At 36.3% G+C, this 22,759-nt stretch overlaps 1 protein-coding gene across 1 annotated transcript in view; it reads left to right on the forward strand.

Annotated features, from left to right (window-relative positions):
* Nucleotides 1–22,759, forward strand: part of PTPN3 (protein tyrosine phosphatase, non-receptor type 3) — a gene marked incomplete at both ends in the record, with an annotated part of 68,155 nt that overhangs the window by 4,612 nt on the left and 40,784 nt on the right. The window contains 3 exons of the mRNA XM_010296315.1: nucleotides 9,646–9,766; nucleotides 14,048–14,135; nucleotides 20,025–20,113. Coding sequence (XP_010294617.1) covers nucleotides 9,646–9,766; nucleotides 14,048–14,135; nucleotides 20,025–20,113 — 298 coding nt within the window. The remainder of the gene's footprint in view (nucleotides 1–9,645; nucleotides 9,767–14,047; nucleotides 14,136–20,024; nucleotides 20,114–22,759) is intronic.

The raw sequence follows: 22,759 nt of genomic DNA on the forward strand, positions 1-22,759 counted from the left end.
TGCAACTGGCAAAAAGAAATTCTAAGGTTCATATTAGAAAAACATCTCTGTAGGAAAACCAAAGTGGAGCCTGATCCTATGCCTTACAGGCATACTAAACATATAGTAAAAAACAGCTGGAGGAAGACCTTTCTTATTAAACAGAAAAATGGGGATTTAGTGGTTGAGAGTTTAGTGGGGTTTGTATATTTGTAAAAATGATTGTCAGGGGAAAGCATACTAGAATAGTTTTGTAATTATTTGGCTGATGTATATTTATCCCATTTCTTTATGGAAAGGTTAGCAAGGTCTGCAGAAATGATTGAAGTAATTTTTGCTTGAAGTAAGGACCAAGGTACATAATTAAAATACGTTTTTCAAAGGAGAAAATTATGAACTGCTGGTATCTGTGAACATCCCAAGTGTCTATGAAACATTCACTTTTATGTTTAAGTATATCATATGTTTCGCCCTCTTATTAAATGGAACTTTAACCACATTCAAGCTTAGTTAGGAAGGGTTGAAACCAGAACAAGTTTCCCATAGTAGGTGCGAGTCCCAGTTTTGTTGCCAAAGGAAATGCATCTTTGCTCCTGTATCTCTGGGGCACAGTAGGGCACTTGAAGGCTGAGACACTCTGAACCTTCAGGTTCATTGCTAAATGCAGTGTTGATGACCCAATTGTGCTAAAGCACAAAAATGTCAAGGTTCACTGAAGAATGCAAATATTTTATCACAAAGTCAGGCTTAACATGATTTTAAAAATTAATTATGCCACAAGTAGCGTACCCCAAATCTCAGATTAATTCCTGTTTCCCCTTCAATTTTATGACCTTTCCCTTTTTAGTGCTTTGGATACCTACTACTGCAGTTATTTGTACCAGAGGAGAAGAATAGAACGTCAACAAAGATTGTGGAAGGGTGCTAGTGTATTTTCATCATTCTCTTTCCTGGTGGATTATGGAATTTCCCATGCAGCTCTTTGCCTGTTTTTTCTAATTCATGATAGTGCTATTATTACCGGGGGCGGGGTGTGTGTTTGGGTTTTTATTTGAAGAAAACACCTTTCTTTTTTGCTAGCTGATGGCCTTTCTGTTGCTGTTTGTATGATACCTATATTTATTCTCTGCATTGGCAAAGAATGAAACATTTAGTAGAAAGACTAATTCCCTTAAAGGAAGATAAAAAGTTTTTGTTTTGCTACCAGGTTGTTGCCATTCACCTAAAGATGATGGTATAGGAAAGCCTTCTGAACTCTGAGTGTGTAGGTCTCCTTATCTAGTCATGTTTGCTAGGATTCTTGTCAACTTAAATTGTTTTAAACAGTTTTCTTTTGGTTTTTAAATTTCCAATTATTAAGGAGAGTTGAAGTTCTTGGATGGGAGGTATCTGCTTATTAAAAAGACATTGTCTGAAGTTGCCAAGGATCGGTTCTACCTGGGCTGTTTCTTATTACTGCCGCTTCTTGGTGGTTTTCAGACTGCTCTCTCCTTCTGTAACTACCCTCATATGCAGAAGGGGAAATCATCATTGTCTGACAACCTTATGGTTATTTATTTATTTAAAAGGTGGAGCTGTTGTCACTGGCGGGAGGACTGAGGCAGATGTCTTTCATTGTACATGGAGTCTGATGTTTGCTATTTCTGCTCTTGCTTTTTAACGATGCTTTTCGCTTATGGCACTTGTATGGTTGACCTTTACAGGCTTTGGATTTTGCAAAGGGACAGTTGGTGGTGCTGCCTGTTGTGCTGCTGGCGCGCTGCTTCTCTTTGCACAGGTGTTTGGGTTCAGCACTGCTGTGCTGAAATAAGGTCTGACATGTTCCTCTGCCTTGTCACGGCACACCCTGTGTTGTCTGGTGGTGCTAAGTTACAGGGGAATACAAGTGGGTGTGAATACTGTGTCCAAATAGCGTGTGACTAAACTTGATTACGAATACATTTCAGACACTTGAAGAGTAAGTTGTTTATTATCAGTAAATGTGCTTTGTGACAGAAATGATCAGTGGATTTTGAAATCCTTTTTTAAGGAGAACTTATTAAGGAGCAATCCAAATAATTTCAAAATTGTTAAGTCTGAAGGATATTCTCCTACTGAAAAAACAATCTAACGATAAATCATACATCTTATTTTTTACTAGTGTAAAACAGGAACGTTGTACAGCTTATAAAATTATGAGACCTATGCAGTGTGTGTGTTGTTTTTTTTGTTTAAAATATCACAAAGCTGATTTAGCACCGTTTGTTTTTTACCACTTTGTCTAGTAGGTTCCCATTTCCAGAACAGTATTTAAATGACTAACTATTGGTATGTAAGAAGTCCCATGGGTTTGGTGGGAATATGCTTTTATGTGCGTAAATCCTTTGCTGGGTTGGGACTTGAATCTAAAGCAGAGCAACAAAGCCAACAAAAGATGTTACGAATACTTCTAAGCTTTCTTTTTCCTGAGCATCGGTTGCTCAGTGATTCATTATGACTGGGGTGTTTCCTCTCATCTCCTGTGATATTGTTCCCCCATCAGCTCTGCTTTGAGAACCAGGAGGTTTCTCTAGCATTCTGCTATCTGTCTTTGGGAGTTTGTTCAGGAAGGGGTTGACTGATTGCTCGGGATTCAAATGGACTTTAACGTGTTCTAAGAAAAGGAAGGCTGGCGAGGGTGAGGGTTCAAGGAAGTTTGAGCTTAGTGTGCAAGTCCCTCAGGAACTAGACGTAAGAGTTTGTTAGAATTTTGGGAATGCCAGAAGGCTGAGGTCTCAGAGGAGGAGGTGGGCTGTGAGATTTACAGGAACATCAACAGCAACTCCGCAGTGAGAGTTGCACCACATAATTCCCCATCAACTTTCTTCTTGCCTGACTCTTAACTTGCTTTCATTTTGCCCCTCTCTCTTATTATAGCAATTACATTGAAACCTCAGACTTCCTAATTTACGGAGACCTGCCTCTCTTTTCATAGCTAGCATTTGGGGATTTTTCTCCCCAGATGTGTGAGCTCCCCGCCTATGCTTTTTCTGAAGAGAAATAGTGTTCAGAAGAGCATCATGTAAGTGGAGAGATTTGCTCTGAGGTCAGTCATGTTCCTGCTACTTTCCAGGGCACCTGTAGCCCTTGTGCCCCAGAATCCAAATCAGACTGGATGAAGAAAGAGAACTTTGACCTGAATTTCCAGTGTTTGAAATTATTTACCAGTTGTGTTGAGTAGTCTGAGGATTGTGTGCATGTCCCATCTGTTCTTTTGAAGTCTGCAGCAATGCTGTTCACTCACAGGTACCTTTCATCGTGTCTCATGGTACCTGTCATCAGCAGTACTGGAGTGTTATCTGTGTGGTGGTAATGAAACTCCCAATAAAGGATCTGTGTGGAGAGATCAATTGAAATACACACCCATTCTCTTCCACATGGTTCACTGTGGTCTAGATTGCTGCTCTTGAGCTTGCTAGCATCTCTTTGTACAACAGCTCTTCTAAAACTGTCCCGATAGTTTATATACAGTAGCTCTCCAGCTGTTTTGGATTGTTTTCCCTTAATTATATTTTACAGTTGTGCTAGGCAATACAGAGGCCTATGAGGTCAGGATATCATTACTTTAAGTATTGTTTGCCTGGTGTTCTTCCACTATGCCACAAATATTTTTTTTAATATGTAACACGTCAAAACAAAGTGCAATGCTGTAATCTCTGGAGTGGAGAACACCAGATTGGGATATTGGCCGATACAGTAGCTGAAGGAGCTGACTTTCTACAGTGCCTTATAGACTTGGTACCGTTCTTCTGTATTTTTAACGTGGATGAACCTTTTAAATTTTTTTGTGTAACATCACTAAAAAGGAGAGAAGAACAGTTATGCAAGGTCAAGGTCTGCGCAGTACAGTATTATACTCATGATAACGAGTAGTGGTGAATGCTGAGAGACAACATATATGACAGAAGATTAGAGTAGTTTTGAGATGCATTAGTTCTGCAAAACCTCTTAATGTTTTGGGAGTACTGATAACTCTTCCCTTAAGTCTTTTATCCCCATACTTTTTCAAAATGAATACTCTTTGTACTTAGGATTGTGCTTTGCTTTTCTCAATAGTTTTTCTGATTGTGACTGTATGTTTTTTGAAGTACATGCTGTATTTGAGATGCAGAAATAGCAACTCAGTATAATTTACATTTTCTACTTTGTTTCTTCCTTTTCATTGTGATGTTGTTGTTGAACTGTGGCTGCGTTTTGAGCTGCTGATTTTTAATTTTTTTTAAATAAAAGATGTTACAGTGACTGATTCATTTTTCATTCTGGAATGGTAATAGATAACTTGGAGACCACCATTGTGTATGTACAGTTTGCAATTTTTTTTCTACAGATGTTCCTTTGTTTTTATTAATGCCCAATTTCTCATTCTGTCTTATCACAAAGTGACCAGCTGTTGTAAGTGGTCATAACTGATTCTATGATAGCTATTTACAGTCATCTCCAGACTGAACCCCTTTTTTTAAGGGCTCTTGAGCAAGAAGCATTATTTCCTTTTACAAAACAGGTTAGTTTATCCACATGATAGCTAGTTCTACTTGTCCAGTAGGGACATCATGCTTACTTACTCAGTGGTTGAATAGGTTAGATTTCATGCTCTCATCCCTATTGGGATACAGGTTCCTCTTGTTGAAACACCTTTCCTTCTCTCAACATCCTCATATGTGAGGGTTTTGGTCCTTTTTGGAGTCTCTCTGATAACCATTTTCAACATGGCGTGTTTAATCTCTGCATCTACATGGATTTTGCTTATTTCAGTGTTCTTTTTTAGTCTCTTTTTAATGTGTCTACATTTTTATGTTGGTTCTTTGAAACTGAATTCTGCTGTAGTGGATTATTTTCTGATTTTCAGGATATAGAAATATTATAGAAATATTTCTATATTTCAGAAGCATTTTCATACCTGAATACTTTACAGTTACTGTTGAGAAACAGTATCTGCTCTAGTTCATGCTATGCAGTGCATCATCTTTCTTCTGTTCTCTATTTGTGCCAAGAAGCGATTACTTAAAATGTCTAAACTGATTGAACTGTACAGATTAGGAAGTATCGTTTCTTTTTGTACCTCAGTGTTCATCTGAAGATCAATTTATCATTAGCTTTTAATATTATATTTCACTCTCATTTCAGCATATCAGTCATTATTACTGTCCTAATTTGGAGGCCAGTCATGTGACCCTAACTATATTTTAATCCTGGATTGCAATTTTCTACCTGAGGATTTTTACTCCTTGATAAAAGTCAAATTAGTGTTATAACTTGTATGCTAGACTCGTCCCGTTGTTTGGTTATTTTCTGTTCCACTGGGAACCTGATCTACTTATGTAATTATCCTCTTCTAAAACCAGGCAACTGTGTTCACTTCTGTGTTTCATTCATGTCGCCTAAAATATTCAACCCTGCAAAAAGTTATGAATTCAATATGAAACTGCTTGATTTTTTTTCCGGTACACTTCTCAGATCTTTAAAAAGTTGATATTAAACCTGTTTTTAAGGACTAGCTTTTGTAGGCATTCCTTTGGACCAAAATGTCCATGTTATCTGTAACTGATTTCCCATCAAGCTTAGCCAATGAGCCATTCATACATTTGCCGTCTGACATGGGTAGTTACTTGGAATGCCCATATGTAGAAATAGGTTCTGTTGCTATTACTTTGCAAATTTTTTTATTACTGTTTACAACAAAACTCTCTAGAATTAGAGACCAACTTTTCTTCTGTACCTTGAAGGTTATCACACCGATGGGAAATAGATGTCGATCACTCTTTAAGTTTTATATAAAGCTAAAGGCTTACCTTTTCTACTATTATGTTTTCTGGGGCTGCCTGTGGAAATCGGGCCAGATTGAAATGCTGGTGTTTTGGTACTGTTAGCATTCAAAAACAATAAAAAAATTAATTTCTAAAACTGGAACCAAACAAGTCATTATCTTGGTCATGTATCAGAAAGCTCGGATGTTATAACTTCATGTAAGTAAGAACCACAGACAAATTTAGCTTGGAAGGGGCTTCTTCAAAGTCAGATCAGGTTGCTCAGGGCCTTTCCAGTTCTGTTTTGCATTTCCAATGCTGAAATTTCTGTTCTCTGTCAACTTTTTGATCTGCAACTCAAAGAAGAGTTTGGCTCTGTCTTTCTTGCAGCCTCCCTTTGCGGTAGTGGAAGACAGAAATAAGATCAGTGCTGCTTTACCTTAATACCATAGTCTGACTGACCAACGGTTTATTGGAAGAAACCACCGAATGAATGAAGCCTCAGTAATTACTATAAGAGTTGTTGGCATCAGTGGCCTTTTTGTTGCTTCTGTATGTGTCAGATCTTCCCCGTATAAAGCTCTCTTCTTCCCCACCCCGCCCCGCCTTGGTACAGCAATTTATCTGGTACTCGAGCTTCTCTTTCTAGGCAAGACACATGTGTACCCGTAGAATTCCTATTGAAATCTACCAGCACTACATAAATACACTTATTCCTGGTCTTCCCTTCCTCTGTATCTGAATCTTAAAAATGTGTAACTTTTTTTTTCATTTTAGTTAGTTCTTTTCTGTGACGCCTTCCTGCACAAAAGTTTTTCTGCTGCCAGGAGAAAGAGACAAAATATACATACCCACCACATTGTTCTAACTGAAAAATCCTTTTTACAAAGTCTGAAGGAAAGATGGCTTGTTTAGGCTTCAATAAGTCATAGGCAGTTTATATCCTGTGTAAACATTTATGATCTCAAGATTTTTATTTGTTTTCAAGTGTTTGTAAATTCTTACTGTATTGTATTACTTCAGCTTGTACAACTACTGTTTTGGTAGGTCAACATGGAACTTCTTAATCCATGGAAAATCATTCTGTGGCTACTTGGCTATTGCATTATTCTTTTACTAAGAGTTATAAAGTAAATGTCCTCTTTTTATTGACTATTGCCTTTTAAATGAATGGTCCAGCACGTTCTCTTCTTTGAAGTCTTTCATATTAGATATAGAACTCTAAAATACGAGAATATGATATTCCAATAACTGACTTTTTTTTTTAATTCTTCCTTGGTTCTATTTTCTTTCATTTTACTCTTATTATAACTGGGAAAGAATATAATTAAAGAGCAACGATTTGCTAGACTGAAGAAAGGTAAAAATATGCTTTTTTTTAATTTTCTGTAACTTTATGCTCACTGAGTCGGTATCTGGCTCGTGATCAGAGCAGAAGCTATGCTAGGAGGAACTCAGATTAGAAATAGGTCTTTAATATTTCCTGCCCCTCTGCTTTCTTCTGGAGAAAACCAGTAAAGAGGTAGAAACTTCATGGGTTTTTCTTCTTACTGAGGTCTTGATATGCCCTAACTTTTGTTTTCCTACTTGGATAATTAAAACTTGCACAAGATCATTAGTCTTTCAAGATGTCTACTAATCAGCATTTATAGTTTCTCTTTAACTGTGACGGTTGGCTGGGGAGTTGGAGAAGCAAGTAGTACTCTGAACTGCTCCCCTTGTTGACATGACCTCAGGTAGAAGGAAGAGGAAGAAAGACCAGAGCAACCTCCATATTTGGCAAATGAGCAGGAAGACTCTCTCTTGTAATGCATGAAGGAACAGCAGTTACCCTCTTTAGAGAAGGTAAAACTACAGTAAAAAATATTTTTACCTAAAGCAAATAAAATGAAAGTGGACAATTACATTGTCTTATTCCTGGCAATCTGGCCTCTTCCCATTGACAAGAATGTAATTCAAGCTAGTTGCAACAAACCTTAAAAATGTAGACTGTGTTTCTTAAAAAAAGATGGGTTGTGTTAATGGCTAAAAAAGTCCTCAGTCAACTACTGTCATCTGTGAAATTGTGTGTTTTATTTTTACACTGTTATTAACCTACCTACCTTGTTCAAAAAGTTTTTATTTTTTGTTTTTATTGTTATTGCCTTAGTCTTGGCAGCGACTTGGACTTTTGTTAATATATAGGTATTCCTAAAAATTATTTCAGTTTCTTGTTATACTTCTGGATCTTCTGTCTTGTTTTATTTTGGTTTTGTTTTCTTCTTGAGATGTAGTATTTGACAGAAATATATGTTCAAATATGTGTTTTGGTTCTAATGGTAAATATTTAGTCTTTCGCCAGCAGTTTTGCTACCCAATTTAAAATTCAGGCTACCTTTAAAAAGAAAGGGCTAAGCATTACAGGAACATCTGCATTCAAAATAAATTACCTACTGTTTATCATTCCACCTTCTTTTTTACACAAATATTTCCCTTGATGCTGACAATTAGGTGTGCAACTATATTAGCTTCTGAGCGCATTTGCCTGGGAATTGTTTTTTATCACAGTGACTCCATTTTGTAGGCCATAGAAATCATGCTTTCTGAATATGTGAGTGGCAAATATTAGTTAGCCCCAGCATTACAGATACTCCCTAGTTATTGTAGCTGTAAGTTATTTCTGAAGTCCACAACTTCCCCCTGGCTCCCCACCAACCTGAGTCATTTAAATCACTCTTTTATGCTTTGCATTTTCTGGAAAATAATGGTAATAGTATTGTTCCTAAAAGTATGATCTTTAACTTTGATTTAGTTGAGGGGCTTTCTATGCTGAATTGTTTGCAGTCTCTACAAGCACTTTATTTTGAGTTAATTTACAAGAAATACAAGTAACTTCTGTGAAGCTTTAATGTTCTATAATAACTCTTTTACGCTCCTTAGGGAGAAAGCATATTACTACAGGTACTAGTGATTTACTTGAACAGACCATCCTTTTTTGGGTTTAATGTCTTCAACTAATTTATGAAAACACAGATTTGAATTTGTGAATGAAATACACAGTTTGAATTACTTGCTTAATTGAAACTAGGTAAATTTGTGGCAAACAGGCAAGTACTTTATTTGAAGCAACCTCCCCGCTGCCCGAAATCTTGTATCTTTATAACAATTAAAAGATTTGTGCATGTTTTGCAGGATATAAACTTATGCTGACCTAGCTTTTAAAGAAAACTTGCATAGACTGAGGCGATAAACTTATGGTCACTTATACTTTCAATTCTTTTCAGCTACACCACCAACTCTGCATAAGAATTAGTTTTCATCTAGTAACTTTTGGGGGGTTTTTTGTTTGTTGGTTGGGGATTTTTTTTAGTTTATTTGGCTGTAAACACATATTTACTTTTGGTAGCATCTTGGTAGGATAGAGCCACAGTTCGTAGTTTGAAAAATTTTTACCTTAGAGTCTGAAGAGTAGATGCTTTGTAAGTGACAGATCTTGTTGAAGACTTCTTATATGTTATAGTCAAGTAAATGTATATCAAATTGATTTCATTTGCTGTCTCTTACTGAAGCAATATGGTTTCCTCGGATGTCACAGTACTGCATGTCTGTGCTGACATGGCATGTAATGCCTGTCTGGTGGTGTTACAGCTTGTGATGCAGAAGTGGGGCTATATAAGTAACTAAAGGATTGAGTCATTCAGTGCCTGAGATTATAGTTACGGTAAGCGTATTTTGAAAAAAAATCTTTCTTCACTGATGTCATAGAATGTCATACAGTGTTCAACACTGCTTGTCTGTTGGGAAATAATTACTAATTCCTGCACTTCCCCATATGTGTACGTGTTAATGAGGAGAAGGAATTCCTTCTAAATAATAATCAATTGACTATGAAAACTTTATGTATATGTTTCTTGTTTCCTAACAGCACAACTTGGAGACTATAACGCTTCAGTACATCATTCAGGATACCTGTCAAATTACAACTTTATACCAGAGCAGAACAAAGATTTTCTTACCAAAGTAGAATCACTACATGAGCAACACAGGTAACATTACTTTTAGTTCTCTGTCACCTCTTGAGTTTTTAAAGGAAAAAAAAGATGCCAAAAGGAAGATTTAAGTTCTTATTAGTTTCAGTACAACAGTTTTATTTCATATAGCTTCTGTTAAATGAAATATATGGTTTTATCATGTAGGTGCTAGACTAATCATATTCAGAGTATGATGCCTATGTGTCAAAATGTTTAAATAAATTTCTAGCTATAACAATCAGTAGATCAATTAGCATTATGCATTATTAATGGCAACCACCTAGAACGCTGTACTAGACGTTTGAGGGGTTTTTTTGATCAGGGACATTTGACCATTTCTCAAATCCTATGTATTTCTTTTGTCTATCAGTAGAGGCGGTGTGTGTGGGGGGAACCAACTGTGAAGTGCTTCAGTCAACATTTGTGCTTTCTCTCCACTCTCCTGAGTGTAATATAAAGGCTACAGCAGATTATCCCAGTCAGTCCGCTGCTAATTATTCTTTCTGACCCTGCTAATTTGTCTCTTGTAAGACTGCAGCTTTAGAATTGTTGGTGTTGATGAGCTACTCACAAGCTGAATGCAAATATGTCAATCTAAGAAATTGTCTGAGCATTTGAGCAAATGAAATCCAAATCTCTATGGTCTTGTTCTCTCTCTCTGTGTCTTTACTGCAGCAGAGCTAGTTCTCCACACTCCTAGTTTCTTTGATTTATATCCTGAAATATCTCCATTTTCATCTCCCCCTGATATTTCTCAATTTTTTTTGTCATCTTTCAGTACTCTCACCTCTCCCTCTTGATTTTTAATTGGTAGTGGGTGTAGTGAGTAGTTCTGCACTTGATGAGTGCTGCCTAGCAGTCCAGAACATGCACATTGCTTTGTCATTTATGGGGCAAAAGAGGGATAACCACTGAACTCTAACTGCAACAATTCCCTCTGCGTAGGTACTCATCTGGACTGCTTTCCTAGCAGTTCATGTTCAGGAACACAACAGCTGAGGCCTCTACTGGAAACTGCAAATTAATTTGGCAGGAGCAGTCTCAGAAGTTTTTAGGGTGGCACTTGTAGACAGGCATGAGTAACTCTACTTTTCTTTAGGAAGCAATCATCTCGGAGACCACTGAGGGAAGATTTTTAAGAGTCTTGAAGTGGTTGGGTTGAACTCATGTATTTAGTGCTATCGTAGATGGAAATATAAAACTGGTTATGTCCTGCAGAGAAAAGACTAGAAGTTACCATTGGTCCAGAAAAAGGTGTGGTGGGGTCTGTTGGAAAAACCCTTTTCCTTTCTGGGTCCTTTCAGTGAAATTTATGCTCTCATTGAGTGTTGATGACTGAGAAGTTTAACTGCTGTATTTGAATTCATGTAAGTGGTGGTAACTGAAATTCTGAATGAAAATACCTGAGTAGACCTAACTGGGAAAAATATTTCTTTATTGTTTTAACACCTTTTTTTTGAAACTTAACTCTTTAGGCCTATTTATTTAGGAGTGCAGGGAGAGGCAGACAAATTATTGTGTATCCTGGCAGTATTTCTTGCATCCCCCTTTGACATTCATAGTGAATACTTATGTCTGAGACATGGTTTTGTCCAGATCAATGCCAGTAACATACTTCACACAAGTGGTTCTGGTGTTCACCAGGCCTTCTGAGAAGGAAAGACAGAAAGGGAGAATTTATCTTTTTAGAGTTTGAGGAGAACAGTGTTGTTTTGGAATGACATTTCTGCTGATCTGGAGTAAATAATATTTGCTGTATATCGTATGGGATATCTGTAAATTTTTATTCCTTTTAAATTGGCATTCTTAGATTACAGGACTGCAAAACCAGCCCTATAAGCATCTATCTTTTTTCATTCTTTAGTGTCTGTCCTTTGGGACACTTTCACAAAGGAAAATTAAGAGGGTGGAATTGCTGAAACACAATACAGACTTGAGAAGCCATGTTACAACTTGTATGTCATAGCTCAGTACAAGTTTTTTTTAGCTACTTTTTATGTTGTTTTGCAAAATCTGAGAAAGTAGTTCTATGAACATGTTCATATCAGGCACTGTTCAGTGGACAGTAAGTAGCTGTTGAGAAAGCAACTGTTGTCATATTGAACTGGTATAGCTTCAGAAATTTTCCTTCTTTGTTCCTCCCTAAATCCATAGAGGGATTTTTCTGTATGTAGTTTGTTCTAACAAGCTTTTCCTACCATTCTTTGCTTAACACATAAGCAGCCTGAGGTCTTAGGATGTGGATATTATCCAAATTGGTAATGTTTTTGTAGTGCTTGCTAGATCTAGCCATCAGTTTGAGGAGAAGGATGCATTTGAAATTTCATATGATGTTTCCTATTCCAGATGATGTTTGTTAGCCATTGGGTATCAACAGCTATAACAATTACGAGACACTAAGACCACTTTCTCTGGCCTGTTTATCTCACCGAGTAACTACCACCTGCTTAAGGATCTCAAGGTTTCATTTCATGTCTAATTGAGTAGGGAGGTGTAACAACAGGAAAAAAAAAACCCTAAGTCTGTGCTGAGATACTTTTTCTTCTTGTCCCTTCAAGACACAAGGGTTGATTGGTCTGGTGTAGATGGTGTATGCAAACTGAGAATTAAAATATCTTGTTGGTATGCAATGGACTTTATCTTTATGAACAAAGATCTTGATCAAAATTTAAAAAATGAAAATAATGTACTCTTGCAAACATTTTCAGCATCCTGTTGTATAATAAAATGGTCAGTTTATGTTTTTTTTTTCCATCTTTCTGACACAGTGAAAGAGATAACGTCTACTAATATTTTTCAAAAGGGAGGTGACAGTAGTCACTGTAGATGTAGATCTGAGTAAGCCATTTATCTCAGGATTGTGAAAAACTGCTCTTTTCTTGTCTTTGCTCTTCTTTCCAAATATTGTGACATCCTCAAGCCATACTGCTGGCAATGGCTTTCCAGTTCAAGGTGAATTTCAGTTTCATGGAGCATGATGTAATATTTCCTAGAGTGGCTGTTTCAGGGCACAGTATTTTGATAGACTGGAGTTTGAAAGGATGGATATTAATTGGAAGTAATAGATGTCCAGCTTTTGAGGTAAAGCCCCTTTTAAAAATGAGAATTACCACCTTTTGTGGAATGCTTTTGTATCTGGAGTTCTTAACACAATGTTATGTCAGCTTTTTACAGGTTGTATTTAATTTGCATTTGATTAATGTAATTTTATGTGTGTCATTTTAGAAGCTCACTTAGCAAAGAGTTGTTTTTACCTGCCCTTAGTTGTAGATATGATAGGATGATATGGGATGCCTTTCCTGCTTCGACGTGTGTAGATACTGCACACATCCCTCAGCCACTGCTCCTGCAGTTACTGGAACACGCTGCAGTGCCCGAGTCACTGCTCTGTGCTGTGAGACCAGGATCACTGTCTGTGATCCATGTGTGGGCACAGCACCATGTCAATAGGCGGTGGCAGATTCCAGGTTAGAGCTGCCGCTGGTCTGATCGGTTCTTGACTGGTCTTGGTCCTGCAGTTGATTGGAAGGAGCTACTTTCGTTATCCTGCCTAAAGGAATCTTGGTTAGGCCACGTTGCAGTCCTCTCAGATGAATAATTAGCAGGCTGCATGGGAGAGCCAGCTAGGTAGGGGTTACTGTTGGATTCTTTGTTTTTTAAAACTCCTAGTAAATTCCACTTAGCCCTTCTGTGAAGATGTATAATCTGATTTTTGAGTTTTTGTTTCTGGAAAAAAAAAGTCTCAGAATCATAGAAGCTTACTAGAAGATAGAGTCCTTGTAAGTCTTGCAGCCCATTTCACGTCTAGCAGCAGGAGAAAAAAGTATTTTAGTACTCATAGTTTTTAGACAAACCTAGATAGCTTTTCCTTGGTGATTTTCATAACTTATTTAATCTTCTTTCTCCCCCTTATTTTTTTAGTACATTCCTGCACACTACTTCCTTCTGAGAGACTAGGCAATATAGAATATTTACAGATACAGCTTCTTGTTAGAAAGGAAGCTTTTATAAGGGAATCGTTTCCTCATCCATTTAAACAAAAGAGATACAAATGATTTTTCTAAAAAGAACTGGTCCAGAATGGCTAAGGTAATAACATTGTGTATCATGTGCTCGATTTTTGTGAGGAGTTTAGGAGGACCTACAGCAGTGAAGAACTTGTGGCACTAGTTAATGAGGTTTGTTTGTCAGACACCGGGCTGTGGGATACTTGTGTTTTTCTGCATTTGGAGTAAATATAATATGTCTTTTATTTTTTCCTATGGTCCATATATATTTCTTTTTCCCCTCTTTTAGTGGCCTCAAGCAATCTGAAGCAGAGTCCTGCTACATAAATATAGCACGAACACTTGAATTCTATGGAGTGGAATTGCACAGTGGTAGAGTATGTTTACATTGTGATTTTTTCACTTGGAAAAAAATTATATACCTTTTTTTTTACATGAACTTAACAGTAAAAACAGTAGAATTTAAGTATTGACTTTATCATGTGTTATTTTTAATTGAAGAGTAGGGTAACTTTTCAATAATTTCTGTGTAACATAGGTGCTGGAATTTAAACCAAATAAGCTAGATCTTCTGGAAAGAGTAATAATGTATTTTTAAGATAAATTGTTTCAATACTGCTATATATTTTACTTAATAATTTTGCTAAAGTTTATGAATGTGTTAGCATGAAAGAAAATTAATGCTGTTTAGTGCTATGATGTAGTTGGCAGGTGTTCTAAGAGTTTACTTTCTCTCTGAATTTCTAACATAGTGTTAAGAATGTAGATTTTTCTTTTATTCCTTTATTCCCTGACTCCAGCCTAAATCTAAGCAGTATTTAACAGTGTGGAAGGTGACCACTTAAAATATATTTGAAGTCTTTCAGATACAGAGTGTGCATTGATAAGAAACATGTCCTAGTATTTCACTGGCTTCTGGGATTTAATTGTTTGATTACACTAGCTGTCTGAGACTAATCCCCAAAATACTATTTTTTTTTAATGCATCCTAGTGTGCAAGTTACTACTTGTGCTTTTATGTAACAGCAAATTATTTTGGCATAAAGCTTGTAGTATAGAAACTTAATGAAGTGTAGTGCAGATGATTGATTTCCTAAAGGAAGTTGACTACTGTTTTTCCTATTTTTTTTTTCTGAGATTTGTTACTAATCCTGACACTGAGAATTCTAATGAAAAAATCATCAATTTCTGTAATGATGGAAGGGATAGAAAAGGACTTTTTTTTATTTCAACATGATGTTTTCTTCTGTTTTTTCTTTATGCTACCACAAATAAGTGAGTGTTGCATTATATTTCTAAGAATCCTTAAAGTACTCCTGTATAAAGCTGCTGTAGTTATATTCATATTCATGAAATAGAATGCTCAAACAGTAGAGGCCTTTTTTAAGGATGGGAAAAAGTACAAAGGAAAGGAAATAATTGAATTGATCAAAATATGAATTGTCTATGCTCCTACCATCTGATATGAGTATCAGGAGAGGCAGCTGTTATGTGACAGCTGTCAAAGGTGGTCAGATATTTTGGTACACGTGCACTGATTGTGGGTAAGTAATCTGATGTATGTGAACAACTTTCTTACGTTTTTGTGTCTTCTGACAATTTAAAGGTGATTACCTTTAAATGTAAATAGACATCTTACTAAATCTGACTTTGGTCATTGTCCATTAGGTCATCTGTCACCTTTCTGCTGTATTGAAGAACTCTTTACTGTCACACTTGAGATTTCCCTATATGCACTTAACTTGATCAGTCTATGCCTTTTAACTTCTGTCGTAGCCTAGGATTTTGATAAGCCAACTGAAGTTCCAAGACTTCCACTATGAGACTATTCTCTTAATATTCATGAGATGCTGTTTCTGAAAGTTTTTCAATTTCCAACATCCTTCCTGAGTTGTAGGCCACCGAACTATATGCAGGATGTCTGCAGTGGTCATACCAGTGCCAAGCAGTGAAGGTAGTTGAGAGTGAGTTCAGACATTTTCAACTAAATGAAGTTTTATTGCAGTGTACTGCGCTGCTCTGTCTGAGTGGAAATACCTTCTGGAGATACCTGCCTAAGGAGTGGTTTGGGGTTTTTTGTGTTTTTTTTTTTTGTTTTTTTTTTGTTTTTTTTTTTTTTTGTTTTGTTTTGTTTTTTGTTTTTTGTTTTTTGTTTTTTGTTGTTTTTTGTTTTTTGTTTTTTGTGGTTTTTTTTGGTTTGGTTTGGTTTGGTTTTGGTTTTGTTTGTTTGTTTTTTCCAGTGCATTGTTACATATTTAATGACCTGGGGCTCACAGGTTGTCAGAATATTAGTCATGAGCCCCTACTCTGCCTGACACCAAACTGTATGATCTGAATCAAATAGAGTACGGATTTGAATCAAAGCCTTCTCTATTCCAGGCTGCTAGGATGCAGAGTGGCTTGCTGCTGTTTCAATCCAAATTAATATTTTTATCACAATTAAATTTCTTGGAAGGATGAAAATATTTGAAATGGTCTGGTTTTTGTAGCACTTGAACTGAATATCCAGACAATTAGAAGCTGCTAGGAAGGAAAAAGAAAACAAAATAGAAAAGGTCATGCCACCTTTTAAATCTGTGTCTTGATATAATTTGAATGTTGAGTTTTGTTCTCCCTTCCTTATCTCAAAGTGGGTAACGGAATAAGAAAAGTACAGAGAAGGATAAGAGTCATGAATGTTTTAAGGAAAAGCCTTCTGTAGCAGGTGAACAGCATGGAGAATGTGAATAATAAACCTTTTTTTTTTTTTTTTTTTGCTTCAGTGGCAAAAGATTTAAGGAGCTTCAGTCTCCCTAGAAAGAGACAGGTTTAAGCAAAAGGAACTTTTTCTATGTGGCTGCAATTGAGCTGTGGGGATTACTGCTGTTTTAATGGATGACCAATGTGAAATAGGTATCAAGAGTAGTTAGGCAGTTCAGTGGAATAATGATTCACTGGAGTCCATTAAACAGACAAAAAGCTTCTGGTCCAGGAGATCCTCTAGCTGTAAATCGCCAGAGGCTGAGAAGGGGGGTTATGAGCAGAGGTGTGATTGGTTGTGTCTGGAGTTTTGTACTTCCAAAACATCGCATACAAGTGCTGTTTGACCGAATGCCATAAGGCAAACCTTTCAACCAACACGTTATTATTGATTATGCTCCTGTAAGAAAAGCGACAGCACTGGATTATATCAGAGTGGACTCTGATAATAAGACAGATTGTCTTCTGGTAGATAGTCTTCCATTCGCTGAGTGCTTTGCCTGTGCTGCAGCAGGCCTGCAGAATAATACCCCTCAACAGTTGGTCTCATTTGGGAGCCCATGTTGGCTGTAAATGACGCTTTGCTGAAGATTGAAACAGTCCATTTCTGAAGCTTGTAGTGAATGTTAAGATACCTCCCCGCCAATATGCTGCTGCTTCACAGAAGCCCAGCTTTGGCAGGGTTGTTTGCCGTGCCTCCTAATATCTTCCCCCCACTTCATACTGCTCTAAATCATCCCTCCAGTTTTGTCAGATCCCAGTGCTTTGAACAGATCTAACAGGAAATAGTTAAACTGTGGCTTTTTGAAAGGCTTCATCTCTCTGGGTCCTTATGATTCAGCTCTTTGCTGCTAAAATAGTCTTAGTCCTCTTAGATTGTGTGTCGCAGAGGAACCAGGTAACACCTGGCTTTAATACTAATGGCCAAAAGAAGCTGGTGCTTCTCTTCTGAGAGTAGGATACTTTTGGATAAAGTTTCTTGAAGAACAGATGAGTATCTAGTTTCCTTAATGTTTTATGGTACAAAGTTAAGCAGAAGTCAGATGTGAGCTTTCTTTTTAGCATGAAACTAAACATGAATTTTCTATTAATGAATTAATATGAGCTCAGTTTTTATCTGCAAACATTTCTGCTTTTCTCTGAGGATAAATGTGAAGTGCTAAAACTGTAATATTCAAAAAATAGTATTAAGAAACTCAAGAGACTGAATTCAATATTTGAAAACTGTATTGAGATTTCTTGAATTCCTAATCTCCTTTTGGCTCTGGAACCACTATCTCATCTGCTCAGTAATTAATCTGATGTTAATTCATCTTTCATTTTTACTCAGAGAGACGAAGATACAAATTTTTTTTGTAGGATCAGTATTTTTTCTATATCTACAAAAATCCAGATGGTAATTGTAAATGAAATCAAATGTGAATCAGTATTTAACTAGCTAGATGCCTGGCATGATTATTTTTATCTTTATACATTTTTTTATGATTATCTCTCTAAAGAAACAAGTAAAAAGAATAGTATATACATGTTATTTCTTAGTTGTGCGATTTAACAGCACAGATGTTTTGAAAGGGAAATAATTGCATGTCTACATAATCTTTTTTTGGGAGACTCTCTTTCTTTATGCTAGTCCAAAAATCTTGTTTTTGGATTTTTTTAAGGTTTAACACAAGAGAATTCATTATAACAAATAGCATGGAAAGCCAGTGTTTTGGACTGGGGTAGAGGGTGGTGGGGAGTGAACTTTGTTCTGACAAAGCTACCAGGGAAAATAGAGTAGTTTAGCCTAATTAATCCCTATCAAGTGTTTACCTAATCCTTTATTTCTGCTAAATCATGGAGGCTTTCAGCTTTTTCTCCTAAAGCTGTTTTTTCTTCACAGTATTGATTTTTTTAAAAGCAAGAACCTGGAGTAAGAGTAAGCTCCCAAGTACTAATAATCAGGTTTCTGCCCTGCTTTAGGTTGGCTCTATCATGGCAGGGGCAGCTAAATTGCCTGCAATTCATCTCCTGAAATACCTCCGTTTTCTCCCCAAGTATTAAAATAAAGGGGTGCAGTTCTGGATTCCTGTAATATACTGGCATAAACTGGCAGTTCAGGAGCTTCTTCTGATGGAGATTCAACCAGGTCCTAACAGCAGGTCTTGGCAAAGTGGGGCAGCGGGTTGCTGAGCATTATTATTAATAATTTCAGCTGATTCTGGGCTACCTTGATGTTAAGTGTATTTGGACTGCTATCTACCTAATGATTTTCTTTTATCCTACTCTCATCTTGTCAGTATTCAGTGTTAATACACTACGTATTAAATAGGTTATGCTCATTCTCTACGAACTGCTGTGGTATTTCACTGGAAGCTTATAAATTGTGTTACGAATTAGGTTCAGCTTCACTCATTCATATACCTGTATCATGCTTCTATTCCACTATTTTCAAAGGATTTATTGTACACTTTCCACAGTATAGTTAGAGCACATGCTATCTGTTCTATTCTTCTATACTTTACTAATACAAAGAAATTGGGATTGGACACACAAGAAAACTGTGTATTCTCTGAGCACAGAGTACCATCTAGAGGAGCAGCTAAGCTACTGAAGGCTTTAAGAGAATCCATTACCCTTCACCATCCTTTACAAAACAGTCTGAAACTACTTTTGAATCAAACCTGATGTTTTAACGAATGGATTCTACACTTACATGTGAATTTATGCATGTGTTCAATTCTGTTTAGAAATTTGTGGAATAATATATTGGTACATGTGGATCATAGAGAAATAGGAACCCAACATTTGTAACTTGGGTAACATTGGTTTGGGTTTAAAAATTGACCATTCAGCATTCTCCCCTGGCCTTTTTTTTTTTTCTTTCTTCTTTTTAACTCAAGTGTTTCTTTATATGTGTTTCCTCTTGAGTATCTCAATACATATAAAGGGTTGTAAATTTATGGATGCATTTTTCCAGGTGAGCATATTAAGCTAATATACAGTTTTTGTTTTAGTTGACAATGGATTCAGTTTAGTGCCTCAAATATTCATGTACACATATATATTCCTCTAGCATACTTTCATATGCAGAACTGTGGGCACCTCCTGCCCAGTCTTTGTTGGTAAGACCTTTTTGGAAAAAATAAGGTCCTTTGTCTTTTTAAACAGCTTAGAATCAGGACATTTGTATTCAGTTCCCAAAATTCTGTGACATTTACCTGACTGATCTTGGGAAGTACTTCAACAGCTTTCCTATGCTTAAATTAATAATGCTGGACTTGAAACTTTAGTCTGATACTGACCTAAAGAATATCTAGTGTAGTAAGATGAACATTACAACTTGTTTTAATGAGTGGAAGTTTATAATACCTAGTAGATAACACTGAAGGAAAGAGATGCAGGATAAAAAAAATCCAAATATGTGATTGAATTTTTGCCTCAGGAGTAGCAATTTAGGTATAGAAAACTTGAAAATGAGTTTATAAGTAGATGAATGGGAATGACACAAATGGTATCTGTGTTCTTACGGTATTTTGCTTTTGCAGGATCTCCATAACCTAGATCTCATGATTGGGATTGCATCTGGTGGAATTGCTGTATATAGAAAACTCATCTGTACAAGCTTCTATCCCTGGTAAAAGCCTTTACTAATTAAGAAATATGTCTGGTCTTTTCAATCTGATTTCCATTTGCTTTAACATTTATTCCAAAGAAGCTTACAATACATAAGCTTGTTCTTTATGGGGTATCATGATATTTCCTTGCGTTGACATAAAAATGAGACCTGTTTCCTAGGCTTTTAATTCTCTAAAACTTTTGGACTCCTTGCACTGTGTGAAGTCTTGGTCAACTTAATTCACATACAAGTCTCAATACATGATTAAGAGGATGCTGTGGTCTTAGAGATTTGCTGCTGTTATACCTAATATGTCTTTTTTTTAAATCGGTATTACTAGTAAAGCTCAACAGCTAATGGTCTGATCATTTTGTTCTGTCATTCAGCAAGAAAATACTTGCTTCTAAGAAAAGAAATGCAAGATGAGTTATTTGGAGTTTCAGAGTTATTTGAAATAGGATAATATAATTTAGACAAATTTTTAAATGTCATCAAACAAGACTATATGATGTTAACAAGTTTTGGAGTCTCCAGGGGAGACAGCTTTGCGTTATTCTATGATACATTAGAATGCATGATAGTGCTGTAGAGAATAATCTCCACGAAGAAGTAAATGTGCATGAATGGTATTAGAAATTAGTTAAGATATAATAATTTATAGTATTTATGGGCTTTGTTATTTATACCACACTAAAAATGATAATATAAATTAGAAATTACATGAAGGCTGGGCCTTTCCTTAAGGTTTTTGGATTGGATCAGGAAGAATTTTTCCCAGTCTTTCTTTTTTAAAATAAGTATGAATTTGTTTTGTATACTTGATAAAGTATATCTTTATCATGTTATGCATAATTCCTTATGTAATTTGAAACAGTTTTTCTGGAGAACTTTTCTTATTTATGACAGAAAAATGCGTTCTAATAGGTTGTACTTGCTTCTTGTTCCTTAATTATATAAAAAGGTACTGCTTATCAATATTCCATAAATACTTGAGTCATTCCATTCTTTCATTATGAACCCAACCTAACAGGTATTTCCTATGGGAAAGCAATAAAATAGGTTTTAGTTTATTTTTAGTGGAATGTACAGCATAAGTCTGGATTTTCCTTTGTTCTTTACAATGAGTTGTCTTTCAACTCACTTGGATATTCTGTAACCATCCTAAAAGTATGTCAATAATGCTGTCATACAGCACAGTGACATCTTGTATTTTTCAATCTCTAATGGACACTAAAGCATAAGAGTTTTATCTTTCATCTTTGTGCCCTGAGCTCTGCCTTTTCATATGTCAGTCTCTCAGCTTCTTTAAACAGCTGCAGGTTTTAAAAACTGCCAACTGGAGGCACGTTTTCTGTCTTCTGCAAGTCTTGATGTGCCAACTTAGTGACCGAAGGTATGAATGGATGATAAGAATCCTGAAAACCATAGCAATGGCATTTTAAAATCCAGGTCTGTATGATTTTTAGCAAAGGGAAAGAAAGCTTTATAGCACACAAGGAATCTACAACTTCCTGTGCTACTTACTTTTACTCTTGGAGAGCACAGAGGAATAAAACACAGATGCTAAATTATTATTTACAAAAATCTATTCTCATTTATGAAAAGAAACGGAGGGAAAAAAAATACCCCACTGATTTTTCCTTTCAAATTATTTCCACTCTAAAAGATGAGGTTTAGGCAGCAATATTTTTCAGCTGACAGCTAATGCAATTGTTCCAAGCTTTCCTACTCTCTCTCTAAAAATATCTTCTTGATTTGAAAGGAGCAAAATCTAACTACATAGGGGATAATTTTTTGATATTTTATTTCTGGCTTCTTGAATGAATTAGTCATAATTCTTCATGCAGGAATGGTGTCCACTCCCTGCCCCCCAAAAACAAACAGTTGCCAGACCAGAGTAGCCTGTAGTGTATTTGTAGTGTACACTTTCAATTTCTTTGTAGACCTCAAAGCAGGATATATTTCCATAACGCCTGGAGTTTTAATGTATCTTGGTTGGGCTGCAGGTGTGCAGTTAAGGAGATTCCTTACAGAACAGTATATGCCTGCTAATGCAAAAAAAGAAAAAGTAACACCATTTATAGTAAGTATTTTTCTACCATAAATGTGGTAGAACTCAAGGTGGCAGCAAACGCCATCAAAGCACTTTACTTACTTTTAGAAAAAATACTGTGCAGCCTTAGTGGATGACAATAGTACAACTATGCCATATGGTAGTAGTCAAAGGGGACCAAAAGTTTTCAGGAACAGCGGCAATGAGAGAGTACTGCCTTGGCAAAAGGAGCATTTTCAATTAAAGCAACCTACTCAAGGAGCTGACTGATCAGTCAGAGGCAATGCAAGTCGAGGCAGGTTTAAAAAATAATTCTGGATTTAACACAGTATTTTATATGCTCTGGGAAATTATTCTTGGGGGTGCTCAATTGTTTTGTTATCATTTCCCAATCAATTTTGCAAGTAAAATATTATCTTAATGGCAAAAACATACAAGCGCTCTGTACATCAGCAGCAATTAAGGTTGTGTGTTAAATACTATTCAGTGTATACAGTTTCTTTGCTTTGAAAACTGTAGAGAAACTGCTAAAGGAATGCATTCTACATTGCTAGTTAAAATTTCAAAAACTCAACAGTCTTACAGAGCAAATTTGACAGAACCTTTCCTGC

This window comes from Phaethon lepturus, unplaced genomic scaffold (genome assembly GCF_000687285.1).
Source record: "Phaethon lepturus isolate BGI_N335 unplaced genomic scaffold, ASM68728v1 scaffold16121, whole genome shotgun sequence".
NCBI lineage: Eukaryota > Metazoa > Chordata > Aves > Phaethontiformes > Phaethontidae > Phaethon > Phaethon lepturus.